The sequence below is a fragment of the Gopherus evgoodei genome, unplaced genomic scaffold (assembly GCF_007399415.2).
Source record: "Gopherus evgoodei ecotype Sinaloan lineage unplaced genomic scaffold, rGopEvg1_v1.p scaffold_57_arrow_ctg1, whole genome shotgun sequence".
NCBI lineage: Eukaryota > Metazoa > Chordata > Testudines > Testudinidae > Gopherus > Gopherus evgoodei.
In genome coordinates this window covers 602,404-622,082 of record NW_022060078.1, presented here as the reverse complement: position 1 = coordinate 622,082, position 19,679 = coordinate 602,404, and the positions used below count along the sequence as shown (strand labels likewise).

The 19,679-nt window shown below is 65.6% G+C and overlaps 2 protein-coding genes across 4 annotated transcripts; one reads left to right on the top strand and one right to left on the bottom strand.

The window, feature by feature from the left end:
• Window positions 1–1,227: 1,227 nt before the first annotated feature.
• Window positions 1,228–19,609, top strand: LOC115643359 (eukaryotic translation initiation factor 3 subunit A-like). Of its 3 annotated transcripts, none has more exons than XM_030547302.1 (8): window positions 1,228–2,252; window positions 4,956–5,306; window positions 5,471–5,541; window positions 5,665–5,815; window positions 16,480–16,562; window positions 16,863–16,970; window positions 17,302–17,496; window positions 18,105–19,609. In XM_030547302.1, the coding sequence occupies exons 1-8, from the start codon at window positions 1,549–1,551 to the stop codon at window positions 18,359–18,361; spliced, it is 1,920 nt and encodes a 639-aa protein (XP_030403162.1). In that variant the 5' UTR covers window positions 1,228–1,548; the 3' UTR covers window positions 18,362–19,609. The 3 variants fall into 3 exon arrangements, with proteins under 3 accessions (XP_030403162.1, XP_030403161.1, XP_030403164.1); XM_030547304.1 differs by having other exon boundaries at window positions 1,231–1,650; window positions 1,789–2,252; window positions 5,471–5,815; XM_030547301.1 differs by having other exon boundaries at window positions 5,471–5,815.
• PCSK1N (proprotein convertase subtilisin/kexin type 1 inhibitor) lies at window positions 8,694–12,632 on the bottom strand. The gene is made up of 3 exons (XM_030547334.1): window positions 12,478–12,632; window positions 9,871–10,400; window positions 8,694–9,456 (listed from the first exon to the last, which is right to left on the bottom strand). Exons 1-3 carry the CDS (start codon window positions 12,535–12,537, stop codon window positions 9,195–9,197), a joined length of 852 nt encoding a protein of 283 aa, XP_030403194.1. The 5' UTR covers window positions 12,538–12,632; the 3' UTR covers window positions 8,694–9,194.
• Window positions 19,610–19,679: the final 70 nt, after the last annotated feature.

Below are 19,679 nucleotides of genomic sequence, written 5' to 3'. Positions count from 1 at the left end.
TCTACCGCTGTCCCCAGCCCACCCCCAGAAGTGGTTGCATCTGTTGCTGCTGCCCCATACTTGTGTGAGTCCCTGCTGCCCCCTGCTGGTGGGGACTGCCGTGGGTGTGTCCAGGATGTGGGGGGTGTTGACTAAACAGGTGATTGTGCCGGGTGGCAGGTGGGTTGCTGGTTGTGGGTGTGGGGGGCCAATACATGGAGGCGCTATGGGTGGGGGTTCTGGGTGTGGGGTGCAGTGCATGGGGGCGCTGTGGGTGGGGGTTGTGGGTGTGAAGGGCAGTGCATGGGGGTGCTGTAGGGTGGGGATTGTGGGGGCAGGGCATAGGGATGCTGTAGGGTGTGGGGGACAGTGTATAGGGGTGCTGTGGGTGGGGGGTGGGAGCAGTGCATTCAGGTGCTGTAGGGTGGGAGCTGTAGGTGTGAAGGGCAGTGCATAGGGGTGCTGTAGGGTGGGGGTTGTGGGTGGGGGGCAGTGCATGGAGGCGCTGGAGGGTGGGGCTTGTGGGTGTGGGGGCAGTGCATGGGGTGCTGTGGGTGGGGGTTGTGGGAGGGGGGCAGTGCATGGGATGCTGTAGGGTGGGGGTTGCGGGTGTGGGGACAGGGCATAGGGCTGCTGTAGGGTGGGAGTTGCGGGTGTGGGGGACAGTGTATAGGGGTGCTGTGGGTGGGGTGACAGTTCATAGGGGTGCTGGAGGGTGGGGGTTGTGGGTGGGGGGGCAGTGTATAGGAGTGCTGTGAGTAGGGGTTGGGGGTGGGGACAGTGCATACAGGTGCTGTAGGGTGGGGGCTGTACGTGTGAGGGGCAGGGCATAAGGGTGCTGTGGGTGGGGGGTGGGGGCAGTGCATACAGGTGCTGTAGGGTGGGGGCTGTAGGTGTGAGGGGCAGTGCATAAGGGTGCTGTGGGTGGGGGGTGGGGGCAGTGCATACAGGTGCTGTAGGGTGGGGGCTGTAGGTGTGAGGGGCAGGGCATAGGGGTGCTGTGGGTGGGGGTGGGGGCAGTGCATACAGGTGCTGTAGGGTGGGGGCTGTAGGTGTGAGGGGCAGTGCATGGGGTGCTGTGGGTGGGGGTGTGGGTGGGGGCAGTGCATACAGGGGCTGTAGGGTGGGGGCTGTAGGTGTGAGGGGCAGGGCATAGGGGTGCTGTAGGGTGGAGGATGTGGGTGTGAGGGCGGTGCATGGGGTGCTGTGGGTGGGGGTTGTGTGTGGAGGGCAGTGCATAGGGGCGCAGTGGGTGGGGGTTGTGTTGGGCGTGGGGGTGGGCCTGCAGGGCAGGTTGGCAGTGTTGAGGGGCCGACCCCAGTTCTCTGGAGCAAGGGAGCGCAGCAGGACCCACAGAGGAGTTGTGCGCCAGCTCGCAGGCAGATCCAGCAGGCCACAGCCAGGAGCAAGGGAGCAAAACAGGTTGCAAAGAGGTGGAAGGGAGCCTGGTTCGCTGCCCCCCAACTCCACCCCACCCCACCCCAAGCGATAGAAGGACACAAGTTGCTGAGTGGATGAGTCGGCTGCTCTCCAGTGACAGGCCCAGTAGAAGAGCAAAGGGGTGAGGGAATGAGACAGGCCCAGTGGAGGAGGAGTACCAGAGCGAGGGAACGGGACAGGCCCAGCGGAGGAGTGTGGGAGCGAGGGAACGAGACAGGCCCGGTGGAGGAGGCGCACCGGAGTGAGGGAACGAGACAGGCCCGGTGGAGGAGGAGTACCAGAGCGAGGGAACGAGACAGGCCCAGCGGAGGAGTGTGGGAGCGAGGGAACGAGACAGGCCCAGAGGAGGAGGCGTACCTGGTGGAGGAGGAGCACCGGAGCGAGGGAACGAGACAGGCCCGGAGGAGGAGGAGCGCCGGAGCGAGGGAACGAGACAGGCCCGGAGGAGGAGGAGGAGGAGCGAGGGAACGAGACGGGCCCGGTGGAGGAGGAGCACCGGAGCGAGGGAACGAGACGGGCCCGGTGGAGGAGGAGCACCGGAGCGAGGGAACGAGACAGGCCCGGTGGAGGAGGAGCGCCGGAGCCAGGGAACGAGACAGGCCCGGTGGAGGAGGCGCGCCGGAGCGAGGGAACGAGACCGGCCCGGTGGAGGAGGCGCGCCGGAGCGAGGGAACGAGACAGGCCCGGTGGAGGAGGCGCGCCGGAGCGAGGGAACGAGACAGGCCCGGTGGAGGAGGAGCGCCGGAGCCAGGGAACGAGACTGGCCCGGTGGAGGAGGAGCGCCGGAGCCAGGGAACGAGACAGGCCCGGTGGAGGAGGAGCGCCGGAGCCAGGTAACGAGACAGGCCCGGTGGAGGAGGAGCGCCGGAGCCAGGGAACGAGACAGGCCCGGTGGAGGAGGAGCGCCGGAGCCAGGGAACGAGACAGGCCCGGTGGAGGAGGCGCGCCGGAGCGAGGGAACGAGACCGGCCCGGTGGAGGAGGCGCGCCGGAGCGAGGGAACGAGACCGGCCCGGTGGAGGAGGAGCGCCGGAGCGAGGGAACGAGACAGGCCCGGTGGAGGATGAGCGCCGGAGCCAGGGAACGAGACAGGCCCGGTGGAGGAGGAGCGCCGGAGCCAGGGAACGAGACAGGCCCGGTGGAGGACGAGCGCCGGAGCCAGGGAACGAGACAGGCCCGGTGGAGGAGGAGCGCCGGAGCGAGGGGACGAGACAGGCCCGGTGGAGGAGGAGCGCCGGAGCCAGGGGACGAGACAGGCCCGGTGGAGGAGGCGCGCCGGAGCCAGGGGACGAGACAGGCCCGGTGGAGGAGGAGCGCCGGAGCCAGGGAACGAGACAGGCCCGGTGGAGGAGGAGCGCCGGAGCGAGGGAACGAGACAGGCCCGGTGGAGGAGGAGCGCCGGAGCCAGGGAACGAGACAGGCCCGGTGGAGGAGGAGCGCCGGAGCCAGGGAATGAGACAGGCCCGGTGGAGGAGGAGCGCCGGAGCCAGGGAACGAGACAGGCCCGGGGGAGGAGTAGCGCCGGAGAGAGGAAACGAGACAGGCCCGGGGGAGGAGTAGCACCGGAGAGAGGAAACGAGACAGGCCCGGTGGAGGAGGAGCACCGGAGTGAGGGAACGAGACAGGCCCGGTGGAGGAGGAGTAACGGAGCGAGGAGACGAGACAGGCCCGGTGGAGGAGGAGCGCCGGAGCCAGGGAACAAGACAGGCCCGGTGGAGGAGGAGCGCCGGAGCGAGGAGAAGAGACAGGCCCGGTGGAGGAGGAGTGCCGGAGCCAGGGAACGAGACAGGCCCGGTGGAGGAGGAGCGCCGGAGCGAGGAGACGAGACAGGCCCGGTGGAGGAGGAGCGCCGGAGCGAGGGAGACGAGACAGGCCCGGTGGAGGAGGAGCGCCGGAGCCAGGGAACGAGACAGGCCCGGTGGAGGAGGAGCGCCGGAGCGAGGGAACGAGACAGGCCCGGTGGAGGAGGAGCGCCGGAGCCAGGGAACGAGACAGGCCCGGTGGAGGAGGAGCGCCGGAGCGAGGGAACGAGACAGGCCCGGAGGAGGAGGAGGAGGAGCGAGGGAACGAGACCGGCCCGGTGGAGGAGGAGCGCCGGAGCCAGGGAACGAGACAGGCCCGGTGGAGGAGGAGCGCCGGAGCCAGGGAACGAGACAGGCCCGGTGGAGGAGGAGCGCCGGAGCGAGGAGAAGAGACAGGCCCGGTGGAGGAGGAGCGCCGGAGCCAGGGAACGAGACAGGCCCGGTGGAGGAGGAGCGCCGGAGCGAGGAGACGAGACAGGCCCGGTGGAGGAGGAGCGCCGGAGCGAGGAGACGAGACAGGCCCGGTGGAGGAGGAGTGCCGGAGCCAGGGAACGAGACAGGCCCGGTGGAGGAGGAGCGCCGGAGCGAGGAGACGAGACAGGCCCGGTGGAGGAGGAGCGCCGGAGCGAGGAGACGAGACAGGCCCGGTGGAGGAGGAGCGCCGGAGCCAGGGAACGAGACAGGCCCGGTGGAGGAGGAGCGCCGGAGCGAGGGAACGAGACAGGCCCGGTGGAGGAGGAGCGCCGGAGCCAGGGAACGAGACAGGCCCGGTGGAGGAGGAGCGCCGGAGCGAGGGAACGAGACAGGCCCGGAGGAGGAGGAGGAGGAGCGAGGGAACGAGACCGGCCCGGTGGAGGAGGAGCGCCGGAGCCAGGGAACGAGACAGGCCCGGTGGAGGAGGAGCGCCGGAGCCAGGGAACGAGACAGGCCCGGTGGAGGAGGAGCGCCGGAGCGAGGAGAAGAGACAGGCCCGGTGGAGGAGGAGCGCCGGAGCCAGGGAACGAGACAGGCCCGGTGGAGGAGGAGCGCCGGAGCCAGGGAACGAGGCAGGCCCGGTGGAGGAGGAGCGCCGGAGCCAGGGAACGAGACAGGCCCGGTGGAGGAGGCACGCCGGAGCCAGGGAACGAGGCAGGCCCGGTGGAGGAGGAGCGCCGGAGCGAGGGAACGAGACAGGCCCCGTGGAGGAGGAGCGCCGGAGCGAGGGAACGAGACAGGCCCGGTGGAGGAGGAGCGCCGGAGCGAGGGAACGAGACAGGCCCAGGGGAGGAGGAGCGCCGGAGCGAGGGAACGAGACAGGCCTGGTGGAGGAGGAGCGCCGGAGCGAGGGAACGAGACAGGCCCTGGGGAGGAGGAGCGCCAGAGCGAGGTAACGAGACAGGCCCGGTGGAGGAGGAGCGCCGGAGCCAGGGAACGAGACAGGCCCGGTGGAGGAGGAGCGCCGGAGCCAGGGAACGAGAGCGGCCCGGTGGAGGAGGAGTACCGGAGCCAGGGAACGAGACAGGCCCGGTGGAGGAGGAGCACCGGAGCGAGGAGATGAGACAGGCCCGGTGGAGGAGGAGCGCCGGAGCCAGGGAACGAGACAGGCCCGGTGGAGGAGGAGCGCCGGAGCCAGGGAACGAGACAGGCCCGGTGGAGGAGGAGCGCCGGAGCCAGGGAACGAGACAGGCCCAGAGGAGGAGTAGTACCGGAGAGAGGAAATGAGACAGGCCCAGGGGAGGAGGAGCGCCGGAGCGAGGGAACGAGACAGGCCCGATGGAGGAGGAGTGCCGGAGCGAGGGAACGAGACAGGCCCGGTGGAGGAGGAGCGCCGGAGCCAGGGAACGAGACAGGCCCGGTGGAGGAGGAGCGCCGGAGCCAGGGAACGAGACAGGCCCAGAGGAGGAGTAGTACCGGAGAGAGGAAATGAGACAGGCCCAGGGGAGGAGGAGCGCCGGAGCGAGGGAACGAGACAGGCCCGATGGAGGAGGAGTGCCGGAGCGAGGGAACGAGACAGGCCCGGTGGAGGAGGAGCGCCGGAGCCAGGGAACGAGACAGGCCCGGTGGAGGAGGAGCGCCGGAGCGAGGGAACGAGACAGGCCCGGTGGAGGAGGAGTGCCAGAGCGAGGGAACGAGACAGGCCCAGGAGAGGAGGAGTGCCGGAGCCAGGGGATGAGACAGGCCCGGTGGAGGAGGAGTGCCGGAGCGAGGGTACGAGACAGGCCCGGTGGAGGAGGAGTACCGGAGCGAGGGAACGAGACAGGCCCAGGAGAGGAGGAGCGCCGGAGCGAGGGAACGAGACAGGCCCGGTGGAGGAGGAGCGCCGGAGCGAGGGAACGAGACAGGCCCGGTGGAGGAGGAGTACCAGAGCGAGGGAACGAGACAGGCCCAGGGGAGGAGGAGTGCCAGAGCGAGGGAACGAGACAGGCCCAGGGGAGGAGGAGTGCCGGAGCGAGGGAACGAGACAGGCCCGGTGGAGGAGGAGCGCCGGAGCCAGGGAACGAGACAGGCCCGGTGGAAGAGGAGTACCGGAGCCAGGGAACGAGACCGGCCCGGTGGAGGAGGAGTGCCGGAGGGGGGACCACAAGGATCCACTGGCCTGGCTCTCACTCAGCTCTGGTACTGCCCCTAGGGGGCACCCCTTCAGTGCACCAGCCCCCCCTTGGGATCACACTCTCCCTGGGGGGAGCCCCTTGGCTTCTCTGCCCCCTGGGACCAAGCCGCAGTGCCGCCCCCTCACGCCATGAGCTCCCCGCAGTGAAGGCCCCCCCCGGAGGGAGACACTCCCCCAAAGGGAGCCACACTCTCCCAGCTTCTTGAATCTGGAGTGACTCTCCCTGTGTGAACGCAGGAGGCTTTATTCGGAATACAGTGTTACCAGCTGGAGCACAAAGGGGCTGGGGGCGGGGAATCTCTGGTCGTTTATTCCTGGGTGGGAAGCTTGGGGGGCAGTGGGGGGGCTCAGGGCCCCCCACAGAGCCCCCTCAACCCCCTCACTGACCCCAAACCTCCCATTCTGCCAGACAGAGCCCCCCAACCCTCCAGGGCTCCCCACAGGCCCCCTGAACCCCCTCACTGCCCCCAAACCTCCCACTGCCAGACAGAGCCCCCCAACCCCTCCAGGGCTCCCCACAGGGCCCCCTGAACCCCCTCACTGCCCCCAAACCTCCCACTCTACCGGACAGAGCCCCCCAACCCCTCCAGGGCTCCCCACAGGGCCCCCTGAACCCCCTCACTGCCCCCAAACCTCCCACTGTGCCAGACAGAGACCCCCAAACCCTCCAGGGCTCCCCACAGGGCCCCCTGTACCCCCTCACTGCTCCCAAACCTCCCATTGTGCCAGACAGAGCCCCCCAACCCCTCCAGGGCTCCCCACAGGGCCCCCTGAACCCCCTCACTGCCCCCAAACCTCCCACTGTGCCAGACAGAGCCCCCCAACCCCTCCAGGGCTCCCCACAGGGCCCCCTGAACCCCCTCACTGCCCCCAAACCTCCCACTGTGCCGGACAGAGCCCCCCAAACCCTCCAGGGCTCCCCACAGGGCCCCCTGAACCCCCTCACTGCCCCAAAACCTCCCATTGTGCCAGACAGAGCCCCTCAACCCCTCCAGGGCTCCCCACAGGGCCCCCTGAACCCCCTCACTGCCCCCAAACCTCCCACTGTGCCGGACAGAGCCCCCCAAACCCTCCAGGGCTCCCCCCAGGTCCCCTCCAGGGCCCCAGACTCCCCCCCAGTCCCCCAGCCAGCATCAGGGCTGTGGAGCAGCAGGTAGGTGGTCTCCTAGCAGCAGCCAATGGGAGGCGAGGATGCAGCTGGATTGGGGCAGTGGGGGCAGAGGGGGCAGGTGGCTGCTGGGCCCTTTTGAGCCACAATTGGTGGAGGCGGTTCCCCCGCCACAGCCCTGACACCCCCCCAGACTCAGAAGTGGGGGGCTGGCTGGAGGGGACCCCAATACCTGACCCTCTCAAGGCTGAGAAAGGGCATTGGCTGGACAGAGGGGACCCCAATACCTGCCTCCCCCTCACAAACTCCTCCCTCCGTCTCTCAGGCTCACCCCCAGCAAGGCCCGATTTGGGGCTGATGGCGGATGGACCCGACCCCCCTCCTCAGCACGGCGCCCCCCAGCGTCCGGCCCTGACTGCCAGGGGAAAGCGCCCCCCTACTGAGCCCCCCAACCTGCTCCCCGCAGCACAGCACCGCCCCCAGTGCCAGGCCCTGATTGCTAAGGGAGAGCACCCCCTACTGAGCCCCCCAACCCACTCCCCACAGCACAGCCCCCACGCAGTGCCCAGCCCCCATTGCTAAGGGAGAGCGCCCCCTACTGAGCCCCCCAACCCACTCCCCACAGCACAGCCCCCACGCAGTGCCCAGCCCCCATTGCTAAGGGAGAGCGCCCCCTACTGAGCCCCCCAACCCACTCCCACAGCACAGCCCCCACGCAGTGCCCAGCCCCATTGCTAAGGGAGAGCGCCCCCTACTGAGCCCCCCAACCCACTCCCCACAGCACAGCCCCCATTGCTAAGGGAGAGTGCCCCCTACTGAGCCCCCCAACCCACTCCCCACAGCACAGCCCCCATTGCTAAGGGAGAGTGCCCCCTACTGAGCCCCCCAACCCACTCCCCGCAGCACAGCCCCCATTGCTAAGGGAGAGTGCCCCCTACTGAGCCCCCCAACCCACTCCCCACAGCACAGCCCCCATTGCTAAGGGAGAGTGCCCCCTACTGAGCCCCCCAACCCACTCCCCACAGCACAGCCCCCACGCAGTGCCCAGCCCCCATTGCTAAGGGAGACTGCCCCCTACTGAGCCCCCCAACCCACAGCGCAGCACCGCCCCCAGTGCCCGGCCCTGATTGCTAAGGGAGAGCACCCCCTACTGAGCCCCCCAACCCACAACATGATGCCCCCCTGCCTGGCCTCCCAACCTCCTCCCCAGAGCACAGCACCCCCCCCCCCAGCGCCCGGCACCGATTGCAAAGGGAGAGCGCTCCCTACTGAGCCCCCTGACCCACAGCACGGTGCCCCCCACCCCGACTGCCATGGGAGAGCACCCCATACTGAGCCCCCCAACCCGCTCCCCACAGCACAGCACCCCCCCAGCGTCCGGCCCTGACTGCCAGGGGAAAGCGCCCCCCTACTGAGCCCCCCAACCCACAGCACAGCACCGCCCCAAGTGCCTGGCCCTGATTGCTAAGGGAGAGCACCCCCTACTGAGCCCCCCAACCCACTCCCCACAGCACAGCCCCCACGCAGTGCCCAGCCCCCATTGCTAAGGGAGAGTGCCCCCTACTGAGCCCCCCAACCCACTCCCCACAGCACAGCCCCCATTGCTAAGGGAGAGTGCCCCCTACTGAGCCCCCCAACCCACTCCCCACAGCACAGCCCCCATTGCTAAGGGAGAGTGCCCCCTACTGAGCCCCCCAACCCACTCCCCACAGCATTGCGCTCCCTAGCTGGGGGTGGGGGGCCAGGGGCACACACATGGAAACCACCACTCCGCCTTTACATCAAAATACCTGACAAGCCTTTATTTAATTAGTTAATTAATCAACACCAGACAGACAGACGGGGGGAGGGCATTACTGAATGGACTGATGGAAGCAGGGGGAACCAGGGGGGTGGGGGGCAGAGCTAGGGTAGTGGGGGAAATGGGAGGTTCAGAGCAGGTGGGCCAGAGCCCTGGGGACAATAAGGGGCTCAGAGCTGGGACACTGGGGGGCAGAGCCCGGGTGGGGAATAAGGGTCTTGAAGCATGTCGGGGGCGAGCTGTCACCCTAATGGGGGGGGCAGTTGGCTTGTGGGGGAGAGACGTGGGGCCCAGAGATAAGCCGGCCTGCGGAGGGAGGGGTCATTGGGGGGGCAGAGACTGGGGGGCTAGGAGCAAGGCAGCCCCTCCTCCGTGCCCACAGGCTGGCTACATTCAGAGATGGACGGGGCAGGGGGGACGTAAGCCCCTCCCCCGCCGCATTAGCACTCACTGGGCCCTGGGGGGGGTGTCCTCATTACTCAGGCAGATACCTCAGCAGGGGCTCCCCTCCATATGCCCCCCTCCGCCCCCCAACAGCTGCCTCCTCCTCCTCTTCCTCCGTCCTCTTGGCCCGCTGCAGCTGGGGTGCTCCCGCCTCGGGGCCCTCCCCGTCGCCCCCCAGCCGCTTCACGCGCAGCAGGGTGGGGGGTTCTTCCTCCAGCCCCCGGCGCAGGCGTCTGGGGTGGCGGGGGGGTCGCATCTCACCACCCCCCGCGAGGATCCGGCCCACCAGGTACCTGCGAGCCAGAGGAAAAACAGAGCTAGAACCCAGGCGTCCGGGGTCCCAGCCCCTCCGCTCTAACCCCCAGCCCCCACTCCCCTCCCAGAGCCAGGCGGAGAACCCAGGAGTTCTGGCTCCCAGCCCCCCTGCTCTAACCACCAGCCCCACTCCCCTCCCAGAGCCAGGGGGAGAACCCAGGAATTCTGGCTCCCAGCCCCCCTGCTCTAACCACTGGACCCCCCTCCCCTACCCGCCCCTCCCCTCCCAGAGCCAGGGAGAGAACCCAGGAGTCCTAAATCCGAAAGCCCTACTGGGGCACATGGCCTTTTCCCTCTAGGGGGTGCTGACCCCCATGCTGCCCCAGTGGGGTGGGACTGGCTGCCTCGGGGGGTGGGGAATGGGGCCTGGGGTCCAGCCCTTCTCCAAGCACCTCAGCATCTCTGCATCCATCTCCCCAGGCTCCTCATCACCCGGCTCGTCCTGGTGGTTCTCGTAGGCCCCATTCGTCCGGTAACGGCTCAGCTGGGGTGGGGCCGGGGCCCGGGTCCTGGGGGGGGCACCCGCCCCAGTCTCATCGTAATCGGGGTATGAGGCCCCCCTAGCCTGGTCCCACAGCTGCAAGAGAGAGGCCAGGGGGACCGATTCCTGGAGGAGGCGCTGGAGAGCCAGGGCGGCCTGGGCCCCATCCTGCCTCCAGCGGCCACCGGGGGGCACCTCCTGGAGCCACGGGGTGCCCCCTGGCTCGTCCTCCCGCCACCGGCCTGCAGGGGGAGCCCCCAGCCTCTCCAGCGCCTGGGCCAGCAGCTCGTCCTGGGCCAGCGGCCCCAGCCGGGGGTAGTAGATCTCGTTGGCCAGCCCCATCTCCCCCTCGTAGGGAGCCCCTCGCAGGTCCCGTCGGAATCGCCGAGGGCCCCCAGCTGAGTCGTGGGACAGCGCCCCCCTGGGGCCGGCGGGAAGAGCCTGTGGGGAAAACACCGAGAGAAAGAGGTGGAGAGGTGAATGGACGGTACCCAGCGTACCCAGGCTATTCCTAGTGAACCCAGGAGTCCTGGCTCCCACAACCGCCCGCTCTAACTACTAACCCCACTCCCCTCCCAGAGCTGGGAGAGAACCCAGGAGTCCTGGTTCCCATCCCCCCCGCTCTAACCACCGGACCCCACTCCCTTCCCAGACCAAGAGAGAACACAGGAGTCCTGGCTCCCAGCCCCCCTGCTCTAACCACCGGACCCCACTCCCCTCCCAGAGCCAGCAAAGAATCCAGGAGTCCTGGTTCACATCCCCCGCCGCCCTAACCACCAGACCCCACTCCCGTCCCAGAGCCAGCAAAGAATCCAGGAGTCCTGGCTCCCAGCCCCCCTGCTCTAACCACCGGACCCCACTCCCCTCCCAGAGCCAGGAAAGAATTCAGGAGTCCTGGTTCACATCCCCCGCCGCCCTAACCACCAGCCCCCACTCCCGTCCCAGAGCCAGCAAAGAATCCAGGAGTCCTGGCTCCCAGCCCCCCTGCTCTAACCACCAAACCCCACTCCCTTCCCAGAGCCAGGAGTGCTGCTCCTTTCAGCACAGGGCAGCTCCCCGCCTTTTCCAGCTAATGGAGGGGGGTAGGTCAGCAAATGGGGGGCAGGTCTGAGAGATGGTGGAGGAGGGGCATCTCTGCAGTGATTTCCCCCCCTCCCCATGTGTCTGTGGCAGCCGGCTCTGCTGGCTGAGTCACTAGGAGTGCCGGGGTGGGGGGGATTGGCTGGCAGCTGGGGGAGACGGGGAGGGGTTAGTGGGGGGGGTGCACTGCCAGCCCCGGCCCCCCAGGCATCACGGGCTGCCCATTGTCTGTGGCTGGCGAGGCCCCTTATCGTTCTTTCTCCCTCTCACCCCCCCCCCCGCTTGCCCTCCCCCCTGTGCAGGGCCCCTGGCTCCCCTCTGCTGCTGAAATGCAGCTGCTTCTGGGGCGGAGTGCGACAGTGACACGGAACCCCCCATCCCCCTCCGTCCTCTGGACCACCCCTCCCCCTCCCCCTCAAACACCCCATCGCCCTAGACTGTCACGCCCCAAACACCCTATCCCCCTAGATCCCACACGACCCAAACACCCCAATCCCCAGACCCCCACCCCAACACTCCCATCCCCCAAACACCCCATCGCCCTAGACTGTCACGCCCCAAACACCCTATCCCCCTAGATCCCCAAACACCGCCCACCCCCTTTAAACACCCCACACTCACCTCGATCCCCCCCCCCCAGCGCCACCGTCTCGACTGAGAGGGGGAACTCACAGCAGCGCCCCCGATCTCCTGCGCTGGGGGGGCGGGGTCTGGGCCTCAATGGGGGTGGAGCAGCCCCAGAGATGGGACCATCAGCTCCCCCACGAGACTCCCCTGGGTCCGGGTCCGGGTCCATCCCCCGCCCTCCCCCGGAGACCATAATAAGGACTGCGGGGGAAGGGGGCGAGGGGTTCGCGTAGGGGGAGAGAGATGGGGCGCAGGCGGGAGGTGGGGAACGGGAGAGAGATGGGGTGCGGGGGGGCGATGAAGGGAGATGGAGGTGCTGGGGGGGGGCTGGGGAGGCGATGAGGGGAGATGGGAATGCCGGGGGCAGGTGGGGAACGGGGGAGAGATGGGGTGCGGGGGGCGATGAAGGGAGATGGAGGTGCTGGGGGCGCAGGGGGGGAGATGGAGGTGCTGGGGGTGCAGAGGGGCGATGGGGGCGCAGGGGGGCGATGAGGGGAGATGGGGGTGCCGGGGGCAGGTGGGGAACGGGGCAGAGATGGGGTGCGGGGGGCGATGAGGGGAGATGGAGGGGCTGGGGGGGCGATGAGAGGAGATGGAAATGCCGGGGGCAGGTGGGGAACGGGGGAGAGATGGGGTGCGGGGGGCGATGAAGGGAGATGGAGGTGCTGGGGGCGCAGGGGGGGAGATGGAGGTGCTGGGGGTGCAGAGGGGCGATGGGGGCGCAGGGGGGCGATGAGGGGAGATGGGGGTGCCGGGGGCAGGTGGGGAGAGATGGGGCGCAGGGCTCGGGGGTCCCGGGTCCCCTCCCTACCTTCCCGGCGGCGGGCCCCAGCGCGCAGAGCAGAGCCGCCAGCATCAGGGTCGGAGCCATCGCGCAGGGACCGGACAGGATCGAACCGCGGGGAGGGGGAGACACGGACCGGCGCAGGGAGCAGCCGCTGCAGCGAAACCAGCCCCGCCCCAAGCCCCGCCCTCCCCGCTGCATCCAGTCCCCCCGGACCCTCCCCCGGGATCCTCCTCCTGCATCTATCCCCCACCAACCCTCCTGCATCCAGCCCCCCCACCCCCCGGGATCCTCCTCCTGCATCTATCCCCCACCAACCCTCCTGCATCCAGCCCCCCCACCCCCCGGGATCCTCCTCCTGCATCTATCCCCCACCAACCCTCCTGCATCCAGCCCCCCCATCCCCTCCAGATCCTCCCCCCTGCATCCAGCCCCCTAACCCCCGGGGATCCTCCCCTCTGCATCCATTACCTCCACCCCCCCGGGATCCTCCCCCCTGCAGCCAGCCCCCCCATCCCCCGGAATCCTCCCTCCTGCATCCATCCCCCCGGGATCCTCCCGCCTGCATCCAGCCCCCCCCCATCTCCCGGGATCCTCCCCCCGGCAGGGGCTGCGGGTTGGGAGTGGGGGGCACCAGCAGGGCTGGGGGGGACATCTTGGTCCCTCCCTGATAATTAATTTCTGCTTCCTGCAGCATCCATTGCCATGGAGACATAATTACTCATTTATGAAGGGGCGGGGAGAGAAAGTGCAAGATGGGATAGACCCAAGGTGGCCTCACTCCCGCCCCCACCCGCCCATCCCGGCTGGTGCCCCTCACTCCCGACCTGCAGCCCCTGCCCCCAGCTCTGCCAGTGCCTCACTCCCGACTTGCAGCCCCTGCTAGCCCAGCCCTGGGCTCTGCCAGTGCTCCCCACTCCCGACCCGCAGCCCCGTTGCATTTGGCAAGTCTCCGACCCCCCCCCCCCCCCGTCACTGGCAGGTGTTGAGACAGCTGTAAATACAGGAGCCGCAGCGTGAGCAGCCAGGGCCGATGAGCCCTAGGGGAGGCTGCATCTCACTGTCTGCTCGGGAATGAATTAGTTATGGCAGAATCCATTAGTGCCCATTTCTTCTCTGCCGCTTTTCCTGGTTCCCAGCCCAGCCATCTACAACCAGCAGTCCTCGGCTGCCGAACTGAGAGAGTCCAGGTCAGCACTGAGATGCGGCCACCTCTGGGGCGGGGCAGCTGAGGAACAGCCGCACATAACACCATACAGGGATGGCTTTCCCAGCACAGCGATGTGGCCCCTCTGGATGGAAGGATGGATGGGGTGTCAGGATGGAGTGTTGGGATGGAAGGATGCATGGATGGATGGATGGGGTGTTGGGATGGATGGATGGAAGGCTGGATAGGGTGTCGGGATGGATGGGATGTCAGGACAGAGTGTTTGGATGGAAGGATGGATGGGGTGTTGGGATGGATGGATGGAAGGCTGGATAGGGTGTCGGGATGGATGGGATGTCAGGACAGTGTTTGGATGGAAGGATGGATGGGATGTTGGGATGGATGGATGGAAGGCTGGATAGGGTGTCGGGATGGATGGGATGTCAGGACAGGGTGTTTGGATGGAAGGATGGATGGGGTGTTGGGATGGATGGATGGATGGGGTGCTGGATGGATGGATGGAAGCATGGATACATGGTGTGTCAGGATGGGGTGTCAGGATGTATAGGATGGAAGGCTGGATACGGTGTCAGGATGAATGGGATGTCAGGATGGGGTGTTTGGATGGAAGGATGGATGCATGAGGTGTTGGATGGATGGAAGGCTGGATAGGGTGTCGAGATGGATGGGATGTCAGGACGGGGTGTTGGGATGGAAGAATGGATGGATGGGGTGTTGGGATGGATGGATGGAAGGATGGATACATGGGGTGTCAGGATGGAGTGTTTTGATGGAAGGATGGATGGATGGATGGATGAGGTGTCAGGATGGATGGATGGAAGGATGGATACATGGGGTGTCAGGATGGGGTGTTTTGATGGAAGGATGGATGGATGAGGTGTCAGGATGGATGGATGGAAGGCTGGATAGGGTGTCGGGATGGATGGGATGTCAGGACGGGGTGTTGGGATGGAAGGATGGATACATGGCGTGTCAGGATGGGGTGTTCGGATGGAAGGATTCATGGATGGATGAATGGATGAGGTGTCGGGATGGATGGAAGGCTGGATAGGGTGTCGGGAAGGATGGGATGTCAGGATGGGGTATTGGGACGGAACGATGGATGGATGGATGGGGTGTTGGATGGATGGATGGAAGGATGGATACATGGCGTGTCAGGATGGGGTGTTCGGATGGAAGGATTCATGGATGGATGAATGGATGAGGTGTCGGGATGGATGGAAGGCTGGATAGGGTGTCGGGATGGATGGGATGTCAGGATGGGGTATTGGGACAGAACGATGGATGGATGGATGGGGTGTTGGATGGATGGATGGAAGGATGGATACATGGTGTGTCAGCATGGATGGATGAAAGGCTGGATAGGGTGTCGGGATGGATGCGGTGTCAGGATGGGGTGTTGGGATGGAAGGATGCATGGATGGATGAGGCGTCAGGATGGATAGGGTGGAAAGCCGGCTAGGGTGTCAGGATGGATGGGGTGTCAGGACGGGGTGTTTGGATGGAAGGATGGATGGATGGGGTGTTGGATGGATGTGGTGCCTGGGGATCGATGGGGTGTCTGGGGATGCTGCGAGGGCGATTGAAGGAGGTGGATGGGGTAACACAAGGGCGGTTTTGACCCAGGACCCCCCCCCCACACACACACCGGAGACAGGGACTGTAACAGTGCAGCAGAGCGGTGAAAAGCAGCCCCCGGCTCCCCAACCCGTGCTGAGGTAAGGGGTGGATCCGGGGGTGGGTGGGTCCTGAGGCTGTGTATTGCGTGTGTGTATTGGGGTGTGGGTTTTGTCCATGTTGTTGCATGTATGTAGGACATCTGTGCCTATCTTGCTGGGTGTGACTGTGGGTGTGTGTCTATTTTGTAGGAAATGAATAGGACATGGGGTCTTTCCCCTACAAAGCCAGGGGTAAAAACCCAGGTGTCCTGGCTCCCCCTCCCCATCCGTGTTGTTTATCTTCCCATCCCTGAGAGCTGGTTATATTCCCACAGGGGTTGGAGATTTATGAGTCTGTTATTTCCACCTCTGCTGCCCTCTCCTTTGAACCCAGGCATTCGGGCGGGGAAATCAGGAAGCCAAGGCCCAGCGGCTGCCTCACCTCTGACCCCCCCCCCACTTTCATCTCCTGCCAGCTCCAGTACCTGCTGTGCTGGGGCCTCCCCCTCCCCCCAGCTGCACAGAGCAGGACTCCTGGGTTCTCTCCTGGCTCTGGGAGGGGAATGGTGTCTAGTGGTTAGAGTAGGGGGGGCTGGGAGCCAGGACTCCTGGGTTCTCTCTGAGGCCCTGGGAGAGGAGTGGGCTCTAGTGGGTTAGAGCCAGGGCGGGGAGAGGCTGGGAGCTAGGACTCCTGGGTTCTCTCCCTGGCTCTGGGAGGGGAGTGGGGTGTGGTGGGTCAGAGCTGTGGGGCTGGGAGCCAGGACTCCTGGGTTCTCTCCCTGGCTCTGGGAGGAGGGTGGCATCTAGCGAAGTGGAAAAGTGCCTTAAAGAAGTTACTAAGGTAATTCAGTGTCAGAGCCCAAAATAAAACCCAGGAGTCCTAGCTCCCAACAACAGCCCCCCACCCCCCACTCTAACCACTAGCTCCCCCTCCCCACTTGTCTGCAGGGAGGGGTCACTCTGATGCATCCGGTCATTCGCTGGCTCACTTTCCACTCACAAAGCCAAAACCCAGAAAAGCCCAGGGCTGGGCAAGCAGGGGGTGTGGGTCGGGATTGAGGGGCACTGGCAGAGCCGTGGGGAGGGGATAGGGCTGGGGGTGCAGAGGGTTCTGGGTCAGGATTCAAGGGCACCGGCAGAGCTGTGTGGAGTGAGTTCTCTAACCATTACACCTCCTGTTCCTACCCTGATGTCTGGCTGCAGCCCAGTCCCCGCTGACGGTTGTGGGGCGGATGCACTATCGAAGGGCGTCTCAGGAGACCCACGCAGATTCTCCACATCGGAGAGTAAGTGCCCTGTCTCACTGCAGCTCCTGAACTCATAACGAGAATTCATCTGGTGCAGAGGTGCAACCACCTCTGGGGCGGGGCAGCTGGGGAACAGCTGCATATAACACTGCACAGGGATAGCTTGTGCGTCATGGAGATGCAGCCACCTCTGGGGTGGGGCAGCTGGGGAACAGCTGCATATAACACTGTACAGGGATGGCTTGTGTGGCGCGGAGATGCGGCCAGCTCTGGAGCAGGGCAGCTGGGGAGGTGCCACACAGCGGATGGGGCTGCTGCTGACAGTCTGGTTGCTCCCAGGGGATGTGGATTGTCCCAGCCGGAGATCTCTGCCTGGGGAAGAGGTTCAGCCCAGCGAGGAGACATCGCTAATTCTCCTGCCTCTGATCACTGAGAAAGCAGGGAGAGGTATGAGGGAGTAGGGGCTAGTGGTTTAGAGTGTGGGGGGGGAGGGCTGGGAACCAGAACTCCTGGGTTCTCTCCCCAGCTGTGGGAGGGCCATGGGGGCTAGTGGTTTACAGCAGGGGGTGCTATGGGAGCCAGGACTCCTGGGTTCTCTCTCCAGTTCTGGGAGGGCAGTGGGGGCTAGTGGTTTAGAGCAGGGGAGGCTGGGAGCAAGGACACCTGGGTTCTCTTCCCAGCTCTGGGAGGAAAGGGGGTCTGGTAGGGTATGGGGAGTGGGGCGGGGCTGGGAGCCAGGACTCCTGGGTTCCATCTCCGCTGTCCCCTCTGCTTTCAGACTCGCTACCCCAGCCCTCGGGGGGCCCTGTGGTGACCCGCTGCCCTGAGCGCTGGAGGGACCAGGCTTTGCTCCCTGTGCCCCCGGTGCCTCCGGCCCGGCGGGGAAAGCAGCGTCTGGCCTCCACCGCGTCTGTCTGCAGCCACCAGAGCTGTAAATCCACCGCCTCGCACATCCAGGAGGTAGCTGGGGATGGTGAGTGCGGGGCTGGGATAGCAGGGGCTGCGGGTCGGGAGGGGCATTGGCAGGGGCTGCGGGTCGGGAGTGAGGGGCACTGGCAGGGCTGGGGGCACAGGGCTGGGCTAGCAGGGGGCTGTGGATCGGGAGTGAGGGGCACCAGCAGCGCTGGGGCAGGGGAGAGGAGCCCAGGGTTGGGTTCGGGTTGCCGATTTCGCCCACAGTTGGGCATCAATTTAGCATCCGCCCAGGGTACCCTTGGGAGCTCGTTAACTCAATTATTATTATGGCCATTTCCACCGAGATAGAAAAACAAACAGTAAGGAGGCTGGGCTGGGAGCCAGGACTCCTGGGTTCTCTCCTTGCCTATGGATGGGGAGTGGGATGTAGTGGTTAGAGTGGGGGGGTGGGTTGGGAGCCAGGACTCCTGGGTTCTTTCACTGGCTATGGATGGGGTGTGGGGTCTAGTGGCTAGAGTGGGGGGGCTGGGCACCAGGACTCCTGGGTTCTCTCCCCAGCTCTGGGAGGGGAGTAGGGTCTAGGGATTGGGGATGGCCCAGGATCCTGGACTCCTGGGTTCTCTCTTCGGCTTAGCTCACCCTCTGCCCCCTCTTTCTCTCCCCCAGACCGCTGTGCTCACTGCGCCCTGGCCTGCCTGTTCTGCGAGTTCCTGGCGCTCTGCTCCCTGGTGCTGGATGGGATGGGCTGTGGGGCGCTGTGCCTTGCGGGGGGGTGCTGTGCCAGGGGGGACCCCCCAGGTCAGGGCTGCGGAGGAGGCGGCTGCCCCTGCAGAGGGGGGTGCGGGCTCCTCCAGGACTGCTGCAACTCCGCCGACTGCCTGGAAATCTGCCTGGAGTGCTGCTCCATCTGCTTCCCCAGCTGACCCAGGGCTGGGGCTCAGCCCCCCCATCCCAAAGAATCCCCCAATTAGGTAAGGGCCCTCGCCCCTCATGATCCCACCCTATTCCTGTCTGGTCCTAATCCTGGCTCTCTATGGGCTAAGCCCCACCCCATACAACCCAGCCGGTGATGTCATTGGATGGACCTAGCCATGCCCCCATGAAGGGTGATGTCACTCAGTGTCCCAAGTCACACCTCCACTCATGATGTCATTCAATGAGACAAGGGCTATGGGCTGCTCACAGGGCAGGTCCTCACAACCCAACAAGCCCCACCCATCTGACTAGGGCCTCATCAGAGGTGGTAAGCCACGCCCACAATGGTGGTGATGTCACTGAGCAGAACAAGCCACACCCTATCTACTGTGATGTCATCAAAGGGTCTGCCCAGGTGTCTAGGCAGTGACACCTCCAAATAGCCCCAGCAGGGGGCAGGGCCTGCAAGAAGCCACCTCTCTATGCAGTGATGTCATTGAATGCTTGGGTGTGGTTGCCAGAGCTCCTCCTCCTCTGCTGTGATGTCATTAAATGGACTCAGATGTCACAAGTTGGAGCAGTATTAACCCCGTGGGTGCTGTCCCCAGTTTTGCAGGTGCCCCTCACTCCCGACCTGCAGCCCCTGCTAGCCCAGCCCTGGGCTCCCTTGCCCCACCTCACTTATGAGCTGGCTAAAGGTGGGTGCCGTGTCTCCCAGGAGGAGGGATAGTTGGGGCTGGGTTGGGAGGAATTCCCTCGGGAGAGCTGGAGACTGCTAGGAGTCCTGGTTCCACCCTTCTCACCCCCGCAGAGACGGGAGGATACCATGGCCCTTGAAGCTGCCCCCACCCCCTAGGCCTCGAAGAGCAGCAGACAGAGGGGGAGCCCCCCCATGTTCATTCTCTTTTAAATAAATTGCATAAGCTCATTAAGCCGACCTCATTTTTGGGAAGGGGAGGGGGTGTTGAGCTAGAATTCCCAGCATGCACCGCGCCTGACTGCCCCCCCCGCTAGAAATTCCTGCAATTGGGTCCCCAAGGAACTGCAAATGCCAGCATGCACTGCACCTTATCCTCCCCAGGGACCCACGAATCCTGCCCTCCCACCCCAGGGAACTACACAGCCCAGCATGCATTGCTCTTGCTGGGAGGGGTTATTCGAAGCACTGCTGCTCCAGGAGCCTAGGGCACTGCAATGCCTAGAAGGCAGGCCCCAGGTCAGATGACCCATAGAGACTACAATTCCCACCATGCAGTACTGCACTTACATTCTGCGCATGCGCTGATCGAATGAAGGGGCGGGGTCTTTTTGGCCTGCGTAATGGGG